The sequence below is a fragment of the Schistocerca cancellata genome, chromosome 4 (assembly GCF_023864275.1).
Source record: "Schistocerca cancellata isolate TAMUIC-IGC-003103 chromosome 4, iqSchCanc2.1, whole genome shotgun sequence".
Classification (NCBI taxonomy): Eukaryota; Metazoa; Arthropoda; class Insecta; order Orthoptera; family Acrididae; genus Schistocerca; species Schistocerca cancellata.
In genome coordinates, this window is record NC_064629.1 from 152,695,351 (window position 1) to 152,716,661 (window position 21,311).

The 21,311-nt window shown below is 37.2% G+C and overlaps 1 protein-coding gene across 1 annotated transcript in view; it reads left to right on the forward strand.

The window, feature by feature from the left end:
* Nucleotides 1-21,311, forward strand: part of LOC126183937 (Down syndrome cell adhesion molecule-like protein Dscam2) — a 461,766-nt gene that overhangs the window by 383,347 nt on the left and 57,108 nt on the right. The window contains exons 18-19 of the mRNA XM_049926285.1: nt 1,686-2,120; nt 13,612-13,755. Of these exons, the coding sequence (XP_049782242.1) occupies nt 1,686-2,120; nt 13,612-13,755 (579 nt within the window). The remainder of the gene's footprint in view (nt 1-1,685; nt 2,121-13,611; nt 13,756-21,311) is intronic.

Sequence of the window (21,311 nt, forward strand, 5' to 3'; positions counted from 1 at the left end):
CATTTGCCTGGAGCGATTTAGGGAAATCACGGAAAGCCTAAATCAGGATGGCCAGACGCGGGATTGAACCATCGTCCTCCCGAATGTGAGTCCAGTGTGCTAACCACTGCGCCACCTCGCTCGGTACCCATAAATGGTTCAAATGGCTCTAAGCATTATGGGATTTAGCCCATAAATGGTAAATATGTTTGGAAAAACAAGTTCCTTATCATGTCACATAACTGGATCCAAAAACAACCCTCTGGCTATTACTTAGCTATATTCTGTCATCTCCTTTTTCCAAGGAGTTTAATTAGCAAGGTATGTGGAAAGGTGTTGTGGAGTTCACAAGAGTAGGATGTAGGAAATTACTAAAGTTTTTGGTTGGGATGTAAGATGTGCTCAGGTGGATTAGTATTGTCCATGAAAGGTGAACGACCAGGTTTAAGTTTTAATGTATCAGGAGTTTGGCTACATCATGTATTCTGAGCAGAGTGAAAGACTGTTTCTAACAACTTGTATTAATTACAGTCATATTCTGTGGAAGCTAAGAATATTTATGAATACTTTGTTGTTGTTGTGGTCTTCAGTCCTGAGACTGGTTTGATGCAGCTCTCCATGCTACTCTATCCTGTGCAAGCTTCTTCATCTCCCAGTACCTACTGCAACCTACATCCTTCTGAATCTGCTTAGTGTATTCATCTCTTGGTCTCCCCCTACGATTTTTACCCTCCACGCTGCCCTCCAATACTAAATTGGTGATGCCTTGATGCCTCAGAACATGTCCTACCAACCGATCCCTTCTTCTGGTCAAGTTGTGCCACAAACTTCTCTTCTCCCCAATCCTATTCAGTACTTCCTTATTAGTTATGTGATCTACCCATCTAATCTTCAGCATTCTTCTGTAGCACCACACTTCGAAAGCTTCTATTCTCTTCTTGTCCAAACTATTTACCGTCCATGTTTCACTTCTATACATGGCTACACTCCATACAAATACTTTCAGAAATGACTTCCTGACACTTAAATCTATACTCGATGTTAACAAATTTCTCTTCTTCAGAAACGCTTTCCTTGCCATTGCCAGTCTACATTTTATATCCTCTCTACTTCGACCATCATCAGTTATTTTGCTCCCCAAATAGCAAAACTCCTTTACTACTTTAAGTGTCTCATTTCCTAATCTAATACCCTCAACATCACCCGACTTAATTCGACTTATACTTGTATAAATTATCTTCTGAGTTATTAGAGCAATTGTTAAATATCTACTTAAATTTTGATGATTTGCTTTATAACTGAGTCCACAGTTGGTAAGAATTTTTAAATGATTCCATCCCACCTGTAACTGTCAGTATTTGGCTTTTGGTTTTAAAATGAAACAAAAATCGATGATTACAGATGGGGTGGAATCATTTAAACAAAACCAAACTTTAATTTTCCATTTATGAAGTTCATTACTAAGAAACATGTGCTGTTATTTCAATTAGGCTTTTCATCCTAACATCTGTAATGAAGATGGGTTAGTCCAAGTAATATTCAACAAATTTCATGGTCAATAAAGCAGAAAATATAATTTATGCATTATTTCACAGGTTGAGTGTATTTTTTCTTAAATTAATTGTATTGATGCTCATTGTAATAGGCAAATATTAATCACTTCTCATTTCAAACTGTCATCTCATATCTAATTTTAAACATTCCAGTTGCTCCTTCTGCTCCACTATTGCAAGTCTCTGGTACTAGTACCTCATGGATTCAACTGAAGTGGAATCCAGTGAAAAATGGTGGTAGTGCTGTGAGAGGATACTTGCTTAATTTTCGAAAAGAAGGAGGAGGTGAATGGGAAGAAAGACTCCTACCAAGAGATGCAACATTGTACCAACTACAAGGCCTCACTTGTGGAACTGAGTATCATCTGCAGTTGTTTGCATTCAACTCCATTGGAAGTGGTGCTCCAAGTGAACTTTTAGTTGTTAGAACAAATGGGTCCCGTCCAGTGAAACCAAACTTCTCTGAATTTATCTCTGTGAATATCACAACAGTTATATTAAACTTCAAATCCTGGAGGGATAATGGATGTCCAATTATTTCATTTGGAGTTGAATACAGGGAGAGCTCACAGCAAGACTGGATAACTGGTAGGTACAAACAATAGTTTTCCATTACAAAAGATTGTTTCACAAGTATTCAAACCTTAAGCATATCAAAGTCAGACTTGGTGACTGCACTGACATCTTTACAGGGAGATGTTGGCTTGGTGATAATGTGCAACAATTCACTGCCAACACCTGGTGAGCATTTTTGAAACCTGAATTGCCTTTTTCCACAAATTATTCTGTAATGTAAATTAAAATTGCCTAACATTTGTTAACCTATATGTTGAGGTGATATGGAAGAATAATGTTGTAGGGGAAATTGTAGCATTTACTTGATGACACAGTTTTAAAGTGTGTCTTTTGAATCTTCATGACACTGTTATCATTTGCAAGCTGACTTATTATGTACTAAGCTTCACAGTCATATAATGTTGACATGTGAGTGACCTTCTAGTGACTGGGCTTTCCACTTACCACTATGTCAAAGAGGTACCATGAGTACTTCGATTTGGCAGTACCATACTCAACAGTCATGGGCAACATATTGATGACAAGGGTTCTTGTAGACTGTCCTAGATTACAAATGTAAATATACGGATCACACTACAGCATATCACTCACCATTTCAGTGCTGTACAAAACTAGTAATCAATCATACCGTCCAGAACTACCACCACACTATGGGATACAGATGCCACTGCCTCACATGTATAGCTCTGATCACCACAAATCACTGGGTACAGAGAATATCACAGATGTAGGAACACCATCATTGAATGCTTGAAGGTTGAAGAAAGGGTGCCTGAACTGATGAGTCACACTATATGCCGGCATACACCAACAGAAGCATATGAAACCTGCTGAGGGGATGCGTCCTGCTTGTCAACAGGACAATGTTCAGGCATGTGGAGGAAATATTCTGTTGTAGTGAATGTTCACCCAGGATGAAATAGCATCTTTAATATGGATGTCAGTGTCTTTTATCATTGAAGTATAGAGGAACCAACTGTCTCCTCGTGAGCAACTGCCTACAGCATCCTGCAGGCCAGCTGTTTCTCCCATCACACTTTAATTGTGTCAGAATGGTTAGCGGAACTGGCCATGTGCATGAGGGTGTGTGTATGATCCTACCAGGTCAACTGAGCTCAGTCCTGTTTAGCGTATTTTGGATGCCATCAAGAGCAGAAAGAGGTGCTGCACATTACGAGGTAACTGTCTATAAGTTAGTTGCTCAGGAATGTGTGTAGCTATGGGGATCCAGAATACTGAATTGCTTATGAATGTGTGCAACTATGGGGCTCCAGAACACTGAAACCTTTGGAAACAACCTAAATGACACAGGCACAGCAAGAAATGCTTAGGTCAGTCATAATACTTTATTCACAGATTTGTGAAATAGGGTACATTGTGTTATATATCATTGAAAGCTAATTGTAAGTTCTTATATAAAGTGCCAATATAAAAAGTAACTTCAGTTAGGCTATGAATTAAATACTGGAATAGTTAAAGCTAATTTATTAGAAAAATTTTAAAACTACATCTTTGTATTACTCCTCTACTTAATCACCATTCAAATTTAACCATTCATCATATACCTTCTAGTTGACAAATTCCCTATGCATAATTAACTTGAGATTGTAGTCAGTCCATGATACCATCTTGTATTTGTTCATTGGAGTCAAAACATTAGGAGCAAAACTACTTTTTCGTGCACATGAAAAGGTGAACATGACAAAACTTGGAACCAAAAGTAGGCAATAGAGCATATGTTCAAAAATGTCTCGTTTGAATTGATGCAACAATTCATGTGTTTTTCAGGCATTTTGTAGGCACACTGATCTTCTGCATGGATCAGTGTAGCAACTGTTGTATCCTCTCACTGCTTTCCATGTTACATGAACTGTAAGGTTTCTTTCCAAACAGTGTTTGCATCATTGGCATTCTGTTCCAGGGAGCTAATCATGTAAATCAGGATGTTGCAAGTAGAATCAAATATGCCATTTCCATAGAGAACATATACAAGCACTGTTTACCCCAGTACCTCATGTAGTCAGTAACATTTGCAAACTAATGTAGACCTGTAGAACTGGACGCAAAGAGCAGAGAATACAGTACCTGAACAAAAGTATTTGGACACCCCTGTGTAATGCAAAACTGAATTCTAGATGTTATAAGAGGTGGACTCACCAGTACAAAAGGAGGTGGTGTGTAATGTGTTGCCAGTAGGGAAGCAGTAACAACAGAATGGTTCACTCAGGAGTGCTCAGTGACTTTGAACGTGGACTAGCTGTTGGATGTGACCAGAGCAAAAAATTCATCAGGGACATTTCAGCCCTTCTAAAACTTCTCAAGTTGAGTCTTGGTTAAATGACTGTGAAGTAGAAATTCGAAGGAACAACTACAGCTCAATCAAGACGTGGTAGATGCCACGTACTGGTCAGGGACTGTCAAGCATTGTGGAAGGTAATTGTAAAAAATTGCACAAAATCAGTAGAAGGAATCACTCTCGTGAGTCCCAAAGTGCTACCACCAGCCCATGTAATGTAATGACTGTGCATAGAGAGTTAAAAAGAACGGCGTACAATGGTGAAGCAGCCTATTATAAGCCACACATTTCTGTAGATAATGTTAAGCAATGCTTGAGGTTATGTAAAGAGCATCATACTATGATAATAATAACAATAATAATAAAGATTTTATTGCCTTTAGGCCATTACAGCAATTGACAACGTCAAATGAAGTTACAATTTTTAATACAGTGTGATAAGGTATTGACTACTGAAATACATTAGCTTATATTACAATAAATTTACAGTGGGTCATCTGTTGGATTACTGCATTTTACAGTTGAAGAATTCATTGATATCATAGAACCGGTGAGCAATAAACCATTCATGCAGTCTTTCTTTGCATGTATGTTCAGGAAGATCCTGTATAGCATGTGGCAGCTTATTAAATAGTTTGTGCCCTGTGACTTCATAGCTATTTATTGATTTTGATAATCTGTGGTAAGGCGTGTAGATGTGTTTGATGCATCTTGTGTTGTAACAATGTACATTTTCTCTATGTTTCGCATCTTGTAGGTTCTTCTTCGTAAAGATTAAGACATTGTTTATATAGAGGTTTATTGCTGTCATAATTTTTTGTTTAGTAAATAAGGGTTTGCAGTGAGCCTTATGTGAAGAATTTGTAATTATCCTAATGGTTTTCTTCTGCAACAATAGAATGTCATGTATATGACTACAGTTACCCCACAAGATAATGCCATAGGATATTATACTTTGGAAAAATGCAAAATAAGATGATCTGATGTATGCTTCAGGTACACAATTTCTGAGTTGTCTTAATAAATAAATTACTCTAGATAGCTTACTACTAATATAGTTTACATGTTGGCCCCAGGATAACTTTTCGTCTAAATAAACTCCCAGGAATTTAACAGAACTAGGGTCATCAGATAGTGGCTTGTCTCTTAAAGTGAAGATTATCTGCCGAGTTTTATTTTCATATAGCAGGACACCATTTGCTCTGAACCAATGTGCTGCGTGAGTGAGTGTATTTTCAGCACAGGTTTTAAGATCATTAAGATTGTTACTGCTATGAAGAAAAGTCGTATCATCTGCATACAATACAGTGGTGAATCTAATAAACGAGGGGAGGTCATTGATCATTATCAGAAACAGAAAGGGGCCCAATACAGATCCCTGAGGCACACCTACTTTAACATAGGGAACATTGCCTGCCATCACATGTAGTGCCAACAGCGAAGTATGAAGTATGGAGGTGGTAGTATAGGGGTGCTCCTCGTACATGTGGTCCCCTATTGCATTTAAGAAAACACTAAATGTGGATTGATATGAACATATTTTATGGCTTTGTGTACTGCATACTGTAGCGGTACAGTTTCGGATAATGATTGTTTCTATCAGTATGACAATGCATTCTCTGATAATGTGGCATCTGTAAGATAATGGCTTGTAGATGATAATATTTCTGAAATGGCCTGGCCTACCCAGAGTCCCATCCTGAACTCAGTGGAATACTTTTGGGATGAATTAGAATGTCGACCTCGCCCCAGTCCTTAGTGTCCAATATCACTAGCTTCCTGGTTTCAGCTCTTGAGGAAGAATATGCCACCATTCCTCCAGAGACATCCAGACACCTCAATGAAAGTGTTCCCTGCAAATATGAAGCCATCATACAGCCTAAGGATGGGCAAATCCTGTATTAATGTCCACCAATAGAGTCGGGACACTTTCAATCAGATAATGCACCTACATTAAATTGAAACAAAGTTCTACCACACAATACTCTATAAATAAAAGTCACAGTCTGCTTCTGTGCATGTTTAGAGATGTTCATATTTGCATTGTAGCCATACTGTCAGGTTTGTCATAGTTGTTAATTGTTAGCTTCAAGATAAAGCACAGTGGGAAATAAAATTTATGAGTAGTACTGCAGTCAATCATTCCTGAAGGAAATGTTTTTGATATGTGGAGTTCTTCAACACATTCGTTAGAAATCAGTACTAGCAACTTAGCTGCATAGCTCTTCAGTATCTTCCTATGTACCTACATGCCAACCAAACCAGAAAACAAGTAATAAGTGCTTTAAGATCTGGATGCACATTGCATGGTCCAAAAATTCCATTCTGCTGTGAAGACAATGTTTTCTTAAGAGTACTAGAAGAGTTCCTCAACTCTTAAAAATCTCTCTGGAGATGGTTGGTAGAATAGCAGCTGCTTAAATTTGTAGAGGCACTTTTAAACAATCTTACAAGATTTAGACCCAAAAACAGGTTATTTCATTATGGAATTTCTCACTCATATTCATTAGACATTGCTACTGGTAAATTTAGCTGGAGAGCTCTTCAGTATCTTCCTTTGCACCTCATTTTGTTTCACATACTATAACTTTTCCTTGCTTATATAACTGATGACAGCTAAAAGGATGACAGTTTTCACTGTTTGTATGGAATTAACAATGTACACAATTGTCAGAAGAAGCTTGGAACAATGGTTTCATGAGTTGTTTTGAAGTATAATGAGATGCACTGTCTATAGTCAAAAAGTACGGTAAATGAGATAACTAGCTGCACATTGTAACGAACTAGACATTTAACTGTAATCACCTTTTTCTTCATTTAAACTTAAAACTGAATTAATTACTCCAGAACAATGAAAAATTAAAGAGAACTTGACTGCAGCATAGATGAAAAAGGGAAAAAATTTCACAGCAGATTCCTCAGGATGTGATAGACATTGTTGTTGTGGTCTTCAGTCCAAAGACTGGTTTGACGCAGCTCTCCATGCTACTCTATACTGTGCAAGCCTCTTCATCTCCCAGTACCCACTGCAACCTACATCCTTCTGAATCTGTTTAGCGTATTCATCTCTTGGTCTCCCTCTTCAATTTTTACCCTCCGTGCTGCCTTCCAATACTAAATTGGTGATCCCTTGATGCCTCAGAATATGTCCTGCCAACCGATCTCTTCTTCAAGTTAAGTTGTGCTACAAATTTCTCTTCTCCCCAATTCTATTCAATACCTCCTCATCAGTTATGTGATATACCCATCTAATCTTCAGCATCCTCCTGTAGCACCACATTTCGAAAGCTTCTATTCTCTTTTTGTCTAAACTATTTATTGTCCATGTTTCACTTCCATATATGGATACACTCCAGACAAATACTTTCAGAAAAGACTTCCTGACGCTTAAATCTATACTCAATGTTAACAAATTTCTCTTCTTCAGAAACGCTTTCCTTGCCATTGCCACTCTACATTTTATATCCTCTCTACTTCAAACATTATCAGTTATTTTGCTCCCCAAATAGCAAAACTCATTTACTACTTTAAGTGTTTCATTTCCTAAGCTAATTCCCACAGCATCACCCGATTTAATTCGACTACATTCCATTATCTGCATTTTGCTTTTGTTGATGTTCATCTTATATCCTCCTTTCAAGACACTGTCCATTCTGTTCAGCTGCTCTTCCAGGTCCTTTGCTGTCTCTGACAGAATTACAATGTCATCGGTGAACCTCAAGGTTTTAATTTCTTCTCCATGGATTTTAATTACTACTCCGAATTTTTCTTTTGTTTCCTTTACTGCTTGCTCAAGGTTAGGTACAGTGGTCTGGAAAAAATGTACTGCATAAAGCATTTAGGACAAGGATGGCTTCAAATCCACCATGGGCTTCAGGCAATCACTGCCTTGAAGGAATCATTGTTTAAAAGTTTGCAACCACAGATAGCATGGGGGACTGTATGTGAATGTTCCTACATCTTTGAAGTAACATTTTCTCAATTTTACAGAACATGAATACAGCTCAGGAAATGTGTTTGTATCCCTCAATTATCCCATTAATATTGTCTGCAAAGGCACAGGTAAAGTTAATGAATTATAGTCAGCTTGTTATAAATTAAACATATCTCATGGAAAGAAGTATTTGCTGAAGAAAGGATGGCCACTACAGCAACATAAGTAAGTTTTTGCTTTCCACATTTTCTACATATAAAGGTTGGAAGTTGGCCAAGTACATTCTAAGTCAACCTATCAATAGTTGTCTGTGTTCTAATTAGGTGTAAGCACAACATGACCAACAGACTGAATGGAACTTTATTCCATGGAAGCATTAACAACTTGAACACAGTATTTAAATAACATTCAGCAGGAACCAGTTATGTACACATAGAAAACTGAGGCTGAACAGCTGCCTTAAATAGACTGGGTCCCTCAGTGGGCTCTGATAGTGATATATCACGCAAGTCTGAGGCACCATCTGCGGATGACATAGCATTGCCACACGTGTGGCCTTTCGAAAGTATGTGCATGCGTCACTGCAATCTGAGACTGTAAAATGACCCACATGACTTCCACTTCTTTACAGTGGCCTGATTAACTGGAGTGAACTGTGGCATTCAGTTTCACCATGAGTTTATATAATAAGTCTCCCATTAGTGAACTTGTCAGATAATGAGTGATACTCTGAACAGTACAGGCCTTTCTTCGAGTCTCCTCATGAAAAAATTAGTAGAAAAGCTTCATGATTGACCATTCAAAATAATCTCATGTTTGTATCTTGATATGCTTGTACTTATGTCTCCTAGAAAGTAAATTATTTTTGCATAGCATGGTACAGCTTAAGGTGTGGGAAAACTTGGTTATGATGGGGCATACAGGAAAAGAAAGGGTATTTCTTTGGGGAGATGACCCGCAGAAAATTTTAATGATACAGTGTAACATCAGTAGTGAAAATGTATGAAATTAAAATAACATCCAAATTGTTTTAATGAATTGAGGGACTGCAAAATGACTGTTCCATTGTTCCATAAACTGGGCATTTCCTGTATCACATGGACTGCAGCATACACATCCTAGTAAAGTAACAACAATAATATATCTTCCATATGGCCAGGTGTACAGTAAGGCATTTATTAGTTCCCTAGTTTATGGCATCCTTCATTTAACAAAAATTGGTCAATATTGGCAGAATTTCAATAACTCCATAGCTTAGCATGACAAAGTTCCAGTCAACACATCTATGTCTGTACTCTTACATGGTCTAAGGTGCACTTGAATTCTTACTTAATTGTGTTACCTGGGTAGTCATGTGTCATATAAGGCTTCTCTTGAAATTAACATCATAAACTGTTAATAACATTTCTGGATAATTGTATTGTCAATAGTGAAATTCATTTAGTCCAAGATAAATATTGTGCAATGGAAAAACCAAAACTACACTCTGGATGGCAAAATGCATGTGTGCCAGAAACTGTATGTAGTTGTCACAACAGCACCAACATTCCTTTGTGGCACAGTTCTCTGACTATCTCACTCTTAAGTACCAACATTAATAATTTCTGGTGAAAAGCTCTCAGGTTTCAAGCTAAGTGGCAGTTTTAAAAAACCACAATGTTTTCGTGAATGTCGTGTTCATCATTCCCTACTGAAGTACTGGGTTTTTAAATGCTTTCTGATAGCTTTTCATTAACATTATAAACTGGGAGAATTGACATTTCTGGTCTATGAATTTATTTATGTCTTTTTGGTTGATGATGAAGACTGTAACTGGAAGTGTGTATTGCCATTGCATTCATTGTCACTGTCCTATTGTCATTTGTGGCTATTTGATGTAGTTTCTTGGATTTTTTGCAATTATCACAATGGGGCCCTAAAATCATTTTTTAATCTTTGTAATGTATTGGAAATACCTCCATTGCAGTCACTTAGTTTTCATATTGATCATACACACCTGCAATAGCTAAATATCTCTGTAACAATTTCTTGAGTGATAGTTTTTGATCCTTTTGCATACCATTCATAAAATTCAATACTTAATACCAGTTAGCATATGTCTTATTTCAGTGTATTGGGAAACTTGTCGACACCTCTTATCACCAAGAATGTCATTTTCTCCTCCTCAAAATGAATGAATGAATCAAAGTCCATTACAACCTGTATGCCATATCTTAAGTGCTGATAACATGTGCCTTACAAAAAGTATAACAAGAATGGGTTTTACAATGGTTTTTAACTAGTTACATTTGCATTTAGTAAATGAATCATAGCACAAATCACACATTTGCTGGACCAGAAATCAAAACAGTAATATTAAATTCAGACTACAAGCACAACACTGTGTGCACACAGCACAAGTAAAATTGTACCTTATGATTCACATATGAGATGTGGTAGTTTTACCAGCCATAAAAAACATACTTTTGCTGAATAGTATTTCTGATGTGCAATATCCACCATGAAAACCATAGTGATTAAATCCTAAGTTATTTACATAATGATTACATTGATGAAAGACATTCTGAGCATTGTTTTGCCACTGAGCCACTAATTTGCTGTATATTACACATGCATGGAATCACTCCACTCAGCAATATCATGAGGATCATAGCATGAAGAAAATTAACATTCTAAATGTTTATATTATGCAACATGGATGTTTTTTCTCGATTATGTTACTTTCACATTACAGCAGCTTCACATGGAGTCACATCTAGATTGTTGTAGTTTTCTGCTGACCAAATCCACCATAAAAAGTACAGTGGTTATCATATAGCAATATTGTGATTAATCTGAATTACAGAAGCCCAGTTGCTTCTTTCATAGGTGTGTGAGCATAATGAAAACTTAAACACAGAATTTATGAAAGCTAGATGCTTTTTACCTATAAACATTGGCATAAAAAATGAAATCTACTCTAATCTTAGCGTTATGTCTCATGATGTGAAATTTTTAAAAATTTTCTTCTAATGTACACATTACTCTAATCAGACTTACATCACTGATAACTTCAGTGAGTCACCGGAACTTCCAAAGTTTTCTAATACTCATCATTTATTCTTCCCACCCACCTGAACAATATTTTTTGTAGAAAATGACACAAGTGTACTGATTACTTTCACAACAAACATCTAATTCTAAAATATTTTTTTCCTTTGATTAAGCTTCTCCCAGGCACTCATTTCAGTAGCTATCTTTGCTGAGGAGGGAAAACATACCAAAAAATCCATTTTATAAAAGTTAGCTCCTGAATCTGCCTTTCATAAACAGATGTCTCTATGTATGGCTTTCCAGATGAATAATTTCTGGTATAGTTGTAGTGTTGTAATGCAGTAAAAATTTTATGTGCAGTAGTATTTTGAAATCGTGGTGCAAAGTACAGTGACACAATGGTATCGGTACCATGCTAGATTCAGATTTGCATTGAAGGATATCTGATGTCTCATCCAGCACTATAGAGTTAAAATTTGAATATTTTACTAAATTAGTCCTTGTGATTGGCAATGTAGGTTTTGATTCAATATAGTGGAAATATTACTCTGTGTGAATGGCAACACTGTTGTTCAATCAAAAAATGGGCATGTATTATGTGGTTCTACATGACTCTGAGTGGGAGCTCATTTCTAGTAACTAGAATGTAACTAATATCCAAAACTGTAACAAAAAGAAAAAATAGAAGTGCATTTGAAAAGCTGCTTTATCACCAGTAATCTATTCTGTCAGTTACTAGTTATATTGTCTTGGTGTGTGATTTAATGACCATCATGTACTTTCTCCCACAAAAAGTATTCCTCAACCTCATTGTATAGTGTCAGTCATTTTCTACTACTTAAGCATTCATTTCTCTTTCAAAGCCAGTTTCAATTCAGGCCAATTTATAGTTCATTGTTTATAATTTTTGACAATTTCTATCTCCCTTCCTCTTGAGTTTTCTTTGCTCTATCTCCAAAAGATTTGAATGTCCTGTTGTTTGCCTCTGACTTTATGCCAATCTTATACTAATAACCTAGATTATGTTGTGGTTATTTCTCTCCCCTGCATGCTTCAGTCTGCATAAGACATTTGCTTCCACAATAAGTAAAAAAAAATGTGGCTAGCAACAAAATCTTGTGAATTGCTTCTTATCACATAGCAGCATGAGAATAGTGCAGTTGGTAGACAACATTTAAATTAATTTAGATCTGTCTCATTTTTTCCCTCAACTTATCTCTTCTCTTAAGCAAATAGTACAGTGGTTAAGGCATTAAACTTTATTCAATGTAAGTGGTGTTCAGCCCAGTGTGGCCATTCAAATTTAGATTTTCTGTATTATCCGTAAATATTTTCATTAAAATACCTATATGATTTCTTTGAATGGGTTATGCCTTAAAATATTCCTAGATTTTTCTTCTGAATTAGTGTATCAACTCCAATAACCTTACTGTCAATGAGTCATTAAGTTATTGTAGCCTTCTCACCTACCCATTCCATACCATCATTGTACATGACAGTGTACATAAGTGTTCTCTGCAAATTGCTTGGTAGATATTGGAAGACTCCTGTGAATGAGAGTAAAATGTATCAGTCTCTACCTACCTCCAATCCAGTTTCTGTGTAATTTACATGTCAGCATACATATGAACCATTGTGATCTAGAGGCTTTGTCTCTACTGCCCCTTCTGGTTGTAGAGATAGTACTGAGTATTCTTAAAAATGTATCCCTTTTCATATTGTTGATGGGTTCAACAATTCTATACATTAAAGCACTGAACTTTACTTCATTACTCTACCAGTGCTTTCTTTAAAACCATTGAAACTTGAAATTGGATTTTAGCTTTTCAATGATCATGTCCTCCATTTCTACTTCATTTCACCTTGCCCCCCCCCCCCTCCCCCCAACACCCCAAAAAAATATCTTTCTCTGTCTCACGCTCCCACCCCCACCCCCACTCCTCTCTCTCTCTCTCTCTCTCTCTCTCTCTCTCTCTCTCTCTCTACAACATGAGAAAACATACTACAGCTTCAGCAACTAATTTCACATTCTGTCTGTGTTATGATAAGCTATCCCTTTCCAGAACTGTATAATTTTGTGCCCTCAAAAATATATCTGCCCATTGCTCAATTACTGTTTGGTGACACTTTATGAATATGTATGACTGAGACAGTAACACAGAATGACAATTTTTTTGTTAAATACTGTAAGTTTAAAAAATATATATAATACAACTGATTCCTATGTATTGTTAATGCAGCAGGTAATAATTTAGCAGTGAGGGAACACTTCCCAGTTATGGGTCTTTGGCCAGGAACAACATACATTTTTCGTATTACATCTACAAACAGTGCTGGAACTACTAGCGGAGAGTATAGAATAGTAACACAAAGTGCAGTAAGTGGTAAGAGAAGTATATTTACCCATACAGCTATCAATTGTACAGTAATTTAGTATAATTTCTAGAAAGTTTTCCTACTAGCTTAAGTGTTAATTTATAGACAGGGAATGGCATTTTATTCTTTTGTGTTAAAATTTTTTCTTTTGCATGAATTTTGTAGCTTGTGTCATGTCTTGGCTGTAGTGGTACAATTACAAGCACTGTTTTGGTGTTTCAAACCATTTTCATTTATAAGTAATAGTAGATAATCAAGAGTTACATTTGCAATGAAAAAAATCAATAAAACAGATTTATTTATTAATATTGAAAGACAGTGCTACATTGCAGAATGCTCTGTCTTGGTTCAAAACAATACATTTCACCTGGTCAGGGCATCATCAGATTATCTGGAAGTACAAAGAAAATTGGATATAATAAATAACCAGGTGTGGTCCCATCCTGAGATACTATACTCAAAATTGAAAACCAGAAACGTAAATATGTAAGATGTAAAGCACAGGAAAGCACTTAAAAAATGTTATAATTATTGCCAAAAAGCATTTGTCAAATATGCCTAAAATACCCGGTACATGAATGTGGAAAACACCGTAAGAGATGATACAAAAAACAACCAACAATAAACCTACAGAAGAATACTTAAAATGTGTAACTGTCAGATTACTTTGTGTGATGTGGGTCATCAGTCATAGCAGTGCAGAGTAAGGCCATGCTCATAGACTGTAAATGTGGTGCTGGAACAATGTGCCAGTGCCCGATCTGCCCTCACACATTGTATACTGAGTAGTCTTTGAATCAGAATTTCCAGATGGTGTTAGAAAAATAACCACCACTAGGTGGCATCAAATGCAGGTGCAAAGCTATCAACGAAAAATCAATATAGTAGGGAGAAAGAACTTCTCATAGGCAACCTACAAACACGTTGAGAAGATATATGGCAGAGGTCTGTAATACAATAAACGCAATCGACAAGCCGACAAACGATGAGAAGATAAAGTACAAAGAATTATACTACACAACATCTAAACAGAAACCTTTCTAATTCAAAACTTAGCAAAACTATGCACCAGGGCACTAGTTAGAATGTTCATAAGTAGAAACACTTACCAGTAAAAAAATTTAAAATTTTTTATGCAGAATGCATAAAACTAAAAGAGTAATGGGCCAGCAATTGTGAAGAGCCTGTAGCTCAAAACACATACATTATAATCCTAAAACTGGTGTATACTGCTGTTCACATGAACAGGAACCTTCAGTGTAAAACAAAACAAAACTGCAAACCTCAAATATTCCACAAAATATAATTCAGTGCCAAAACTATAATTTTTTTTAAGGTGAAACCATAACAGAAACCTACAACAAGCCTTATAAATTACATTACCGGTACCTGCATAATAAAATAGTATGCACAGAGGATGGGTTGGGAGACATATAGGGGAGAGTACATTATCAGTAAAATTAAATAAAATGACTAAAGCAAAAATGGAACCTGTGAGTGTGAAGCACATATAGGGTTGCACGACTAGTTTATAAGCTAAACTTACCATAAAACTGTGCTATGAATAGCAGGAACCTTCAAGATAAAACAAGACAAGCTAAAAAAAACAAGAATTCTATAAAGAGAATTATGTAATTACATAACCTGGATTTTTAATGTTAAAAATGTGAAGAGATATAAAAATAAAACAAGCCTTATTGATTGAAAATCCTTGTAAGAACCCAAGAATTATTTGAATATCAGGAGCATAGAGTCATAAGAAACTTTGTTTTTACTGGCCACTTGATCACAGAGTAAGATATCCTTTCTAATGCATCATGTGAACGCTTGACAATTTCAATTTCTTCCAGAAGGTTAAGTCTCCTCCCTTTGAGAGTGTGATATGAAATCACAGAAACAGGAATTTAGCATAACTATTCTATTCTAACTTCGATACTGCAGTGAAGGGTTGTGTACATCACCATGGTTACTTGGTGCCGTCTTTAGTCTATACGTACAGCTTGTCAATGATTGAAGGACTGTAGCCATTATTAAAAGCCACAAATTTTAAATGTCCCAATTTCCTATTAATAGAGTCTGCCGTAAATGTAATTTCAGTAATAAAATATATATCATGGCTCTGAAGAAACCAGTCCTATGTTTATGGGGATGACAGGACGTGTCATGTGTGACAGAATTGCTTGTCAAGGGTTTAAGGTAAATATCGAATTTGATAATATTGCCTATAGGCCAAACTTTCAAATCGAGGTAATTAGGACTCCCTTGCTATTCATAACTTTATACGTAAAGATCTTTATTACTTTATTACTAGATCTGTGTCATTTACCAGCCATGACTGGACAGACTGCATCAAGATTAATTACATATATACATTTAAAAAAAAATATTCACAAAATGAAGACATTTATACTTAATAGAAGCAATATTTGTTTGTCCATTCACTTTGGTCACTATTAAAGAATTCACCAATCGAGTACAATGGGCGTTCTTTCAGGTCCTGTGCTACTCTCCTTCTGAATGTTCCTAGAGGCAGGGATTGCACTTCTTGAGGCAGTGAGTTGAACATCTTTAGGGCAACCACTGGAAAGCGGGTCTTGCATTCCCATCAGTCGACACCTGGGTATTTCGATGCTCCTCTTGTTACGAGTATTGTGATTGTGTATATCTTGCCTCATGCTGAAGACTCCTTGATATTCTTTCAGGCTGATGAGAAATAAAAATACATACTGGCTGAAGACTGTAATAATTCGTAACTGCTTGAATATAGGTCTGCAGTGCTCCTGTCTTTTGCTTGATGTGATTATTCTGAGAGCTTTTTTCTGTAGAATTAGCGCATCCTTACAACGTGGAGAATGTCCCCATAACAGTAGGCCATAATTGATGTGGCTATGGAATAGGGCATAATATGCTGTTATGAGATACTGGTGACTCAATACACCTTTTAACCTCCTCAGAAGGTATATTACATGGGAGAACTTGGAGCACACGTACACTGTGTGTTCATTCATTGTTAGTTTCCTATCTATCATGAAGCCCAACAGTTTGACAGCCTCCATATTATCATGGCATCCGATGTTGTTAAGGGTGCGTATCAGATGTCGTGTTTTTTCTTCATTCATCTTCATTTTATTTTTGATGAACCATTCTTTGATGTTTTGGAAGAGTACATCTGTCACTTGGAGTGATTCTGCAGCAGTTCTTCCTTTGGCAAAAAGGGTGGTGTCATCAGCAAACTCTAACATATTGTTGTTATAACCCATATCATTGACATAAATAAGGAACAGGAGAGGCCCTATAACAGACCCTTGGGGTACTCCACGTTCCAGCTTTTATTTCTTGTGATGTTGATCCATGAATTGATACCACTTGTCTCCGGTTTTCCAGATAAGACTGAAAAGTTGCCAGAACAACAACTCCAACACCGTAACACTTCAATTTATTGTGTAGTATCTTGTGGGAAATGCAGTCAAATGCCTTGCTAAGATCACAGAGTGTCAGTGCCACACTTTCTCTGTCTTCGAATCCTTGCATTATTTTTCTGGTTAAGTCCAGTGCTGTCGTAAACATTGACTTTCCCGTGCAAAAACCATGCTGTGTGTCCTGGAAGAGCTTATTTACTTCAAAATAATTCTGTAACTGGAGTTTCATAACAGACTCCATAACTTTAGCTAGAACAGGAAATTGGTCTGTAGCTGGACACTTCACACGGGTCACCTTTTTTGTAGATTGTTACTGTCCGTGCTAGTTTAAGAAATTTTGGGAAGACACCAGAGGATAAGCATTTGTTATTTGCTATAGATAATGGTTGAGCAAGCTCTAGAATAATTTTCTTCAGCGTTGTGCAAGACATACCATAGATATCTTTGCTCTCTGAGTTCTTGTATGACATAGCTATTTTTACGATATCCTTAGGGTGCACTTCCTTCAAGTTTTCAGAAGTGCTACTGGTTATGTTTCTCATGTGACTTGTGGGAACTAAGCCTGAGTGAGGTATTTCATTAATAGTATCTTTTACTATCCTAACAAAGTACTGATTGAAGGCATCAGGGCTACCGGAATTTAAGGCTGAGGTGGGCTTTTTTCTGCACCAGATTCCAAGCTGCTTTGCATGGTTTGTGAGCCTCTTTAATGAACCTGTAATTGTATATCTTTTTTGCCTCCTCCACTTGCTTTCTGTAAATTCGCTTGGCTCTTACATAGTTACAATGAAGCAGGTCTCTAGATGGGAGATCTCTAGCTGCTTTCATATGGTCCCTGAAAATTAGCACAATGCATTTTAATTTGTTTAGCTCAGGGGATACCATGTCTTCCCTGTAGTAGGTTTGTCCCTTCCTTTAGCTTTGCCTGCAGGATACTTCTTGTGGATTTCTGGAAATAAATCATCACATTTAGCTTTTAATGATTGGAACAGACATTCGAATGAGGCACTGGCCCCCATTCCTGCAATTTTTTATTGCCAGTTTACACTTGGCAGGGCTATTTTAAGATCATTTACTCTTTCTTCTTTTATGATACTTTTACTAAATGTGTAACTGGAGTGCCATGAGCTTGGTTGCAGTTGACTCGAGCATTTCATACTTATTTCCATTACTAATGCACTATGGTCAGCAATCATTGGTTCAACTACACTGATATTATATAGTCCCAGATATTGAGGTTAGTGATAACTGTGTCTAGGCAGGCATCACCTCTTGTTGGCAGTCGGTTTGCAACAAACAGCGTGTAGCTATTTATCAAAGTCATGAAGACTCTCTCTTTAGTGCTTCCATCACCTATATGTATGTTGAAATCTCCACACAGTGCAATTTTAGATTTAAGATGTGTTAGGTAGGACAAACAGGTTTCCATTTGTGCAATAAAGTTTTCAAAATTACCATCTGGTGCATGGTACACAGAGGCAATAATAAGGTCAATATCTGTTAACACTAGTGAAGCTAATTCTAGATCTAGGTCTGTGGAAAAGTTTTTTAAGTCTATTTCCTTTACACTAAGAGTCTTGCTTGCATATACAGATACACCACCATGAATTGTAGTAGTTCGATACCATGAATGTACCATGTCCAAATATTCAATGGCTCTGTAATAGTTACCTTCTGCTTCATCTAACCAGTGTTCACAGATACATAAAACATCTGGTTTGACTTCTTCTACAAAGAATGATAGAAGGTCCACCTTGGTTCTTAAACACTGTATATTAACAACTGCTAAAACTATTGGCGTATAACTATCATCTCTACTGTGAGATATTATGGGACCTTGGGTTTTTATTTCAGGCGCTATTTTACTGGGGCACTGGTCGATCTCCGGAATAAAAGATGCCTGACAACAATCTTCTTTGGCCATAGTGTTGTGTCCATCACCTTGTCCTTTAGATGGAAGTCCACACCAATCTTGAAGCTGCTGTTCACACCCTTTGTTTCCAGTTTTTCTACATGAAAGTTGCTATATCCCGGAAAGATTTTCTCAAGGAATTTGGTTACATTTTTCACTTTTCATAAATGAAACCATGCTCTTTTCTCGCCATATAGCATTTCTTGTTCTTCACCAGTGCCTATTATCTGATTTTTTTCTTTCTGTAGTACTTTAATATTTGACTGCTGCTATGGCAGATGCTTGAGGTCTTTCTTCCTCTACACTTTTCTTTAGTGCAGTTGCATACAGCATTGCGCCGGCCGAAGCGGCCGTGCAGTTAAAGGCGCTGCAGTCTGGAACCGCAGGACCGCTACGGTCGCAGGTTCGAATCCTGCCTCGGGCATGGACGTTTGTGATGTCCTTAGGTTAGTTAGGTTTAACTAGTTCTAAGTTCTAGGGCACTAATGACCTCAGCAGTTGAGTCCCATAGTGCTCAGAGCCATTTGAACCATACAGCATTACCGTGGAGGCCACTGAACTCTGCTCCCAGACGCGCTATGTCGCGCTCATCGCCATCAGACACCAAGCAAATGTCATCCACATAACGTCTGTAAAAACAGAGGTTGAAGTAGCGGAAGCTTAGGCAAAATAATTACATTCCAGATAGTTGACAACTATGTTAACGAGAAGCCCTGCAACCGTTGGATGACATTTGCGTGCTGTTTGACGGTGATAGCGTGACACTGCACATCTGGTAGATGAGTCTAATGGGCTCCATAGTAAAATGATCGTTACGCATGAAGTTATGAATACCGAGGGAGTCGTAAACTTGCTCGATTTGAAACTTTGCCTTGTTCACAGCGTCATTAAATTCAATATTTACCGTAAATATGTCATCCCCATAAATATAAAATGGGTTTCTTCTGAGCCCAATATATCGTGTTACTGAAATTACTCTTACGGCTGAATCAGTTTATAGGAAATTGGAAAATTTAAAAGTTGTGGCTTTTAATAATTCCTACAGTCCTTCCATCATTCTAGAGTATTGCGGAGTATTGCTGTGCGGTTTGGGATCCGCATCAGGTGGGACTGACGGATGACACCGAAAAAGTACAAAGAAGGGCAGCTCGTTTTGTATTATCGCGAAATAGGTGAGATAGTGTCACAGGCATGATACGTGAATTGGAGTGGCAATCATTAAAACAAAGGCGTTTTTCATTGCGACGGGATCTTCTCATGAAACTTCAATCAGTAGTTTTCTCCTCCGATTGCGAAAACATTCTGTTGGCACCCACCTACATAGGGAGAAATGATCATCACGATAAAATAAGGGAAATCAGGGCTCGCACAGAAAAATTTAAGTGCTCGTTTTTCCCGCGTACCGTTCGAGAGTGGAACGGTAGAGAGACAGCTTGAAGGTGGTTCATTGAACCCTCTGCCAGGCACTTTATTGTGAATAGCTGAGTAATCACGTTTATGTAGACAAGCTGTACGTGTAGGCTGAAGGCAACGCCAAGTTACCATGGAGATGTCCACAACCTTCACTGCAGGATTAAAGGTGTGCTAAATTCTCGTTTCTAGGTAACGTGTCGTATAGAATCGCCAGACTCTCTCTTGATCTTAAAGAAAAGGTGTTGTTCACCAGCTGTAATATAATTCAGTATCAGTATATCCATAATGAGCGACCCCATAAAGATATGTAGACCTATGCCGCTTCTGTAGTGTGCTGTATACGGGAAGACTAGATTCCAAGAACATTTGCTCACAAGGAGGGCGCAGGTAAACATAATTGCCCTTTTGCTGACCATCTCAAATCTAGTGGCCACTCATGTTCAGGAACTCTATGATTTCATATCGCACTCCCAACACCTTCTTGAAGAAATTGAAATCATCAAGCATTCATATACTGTACTGGGAAGGATATCTTACTCTACGATCAATTGGCCAGTAAAAACAAACTTCCTTATGACTCTGTGTTCCCTATTTTTAAGGAATTTTTAGGTTCCTATAGTGATGTTTAATCAATAAGGCTTGCTTAATGTTTATACCCCTTCATGTTTTTACCTTAAAAATCCTGATTACGTAATTACATAATTCTCTGTTTAGTAAACTTGGGATTTTGTAGTTTGCTGTGAACAACAGAAATCTTCAAAACAAGACAGAGTCTTTTCGTAATTTTGGCTGATAGCCTAATCGCACAGTCCTAAATGTT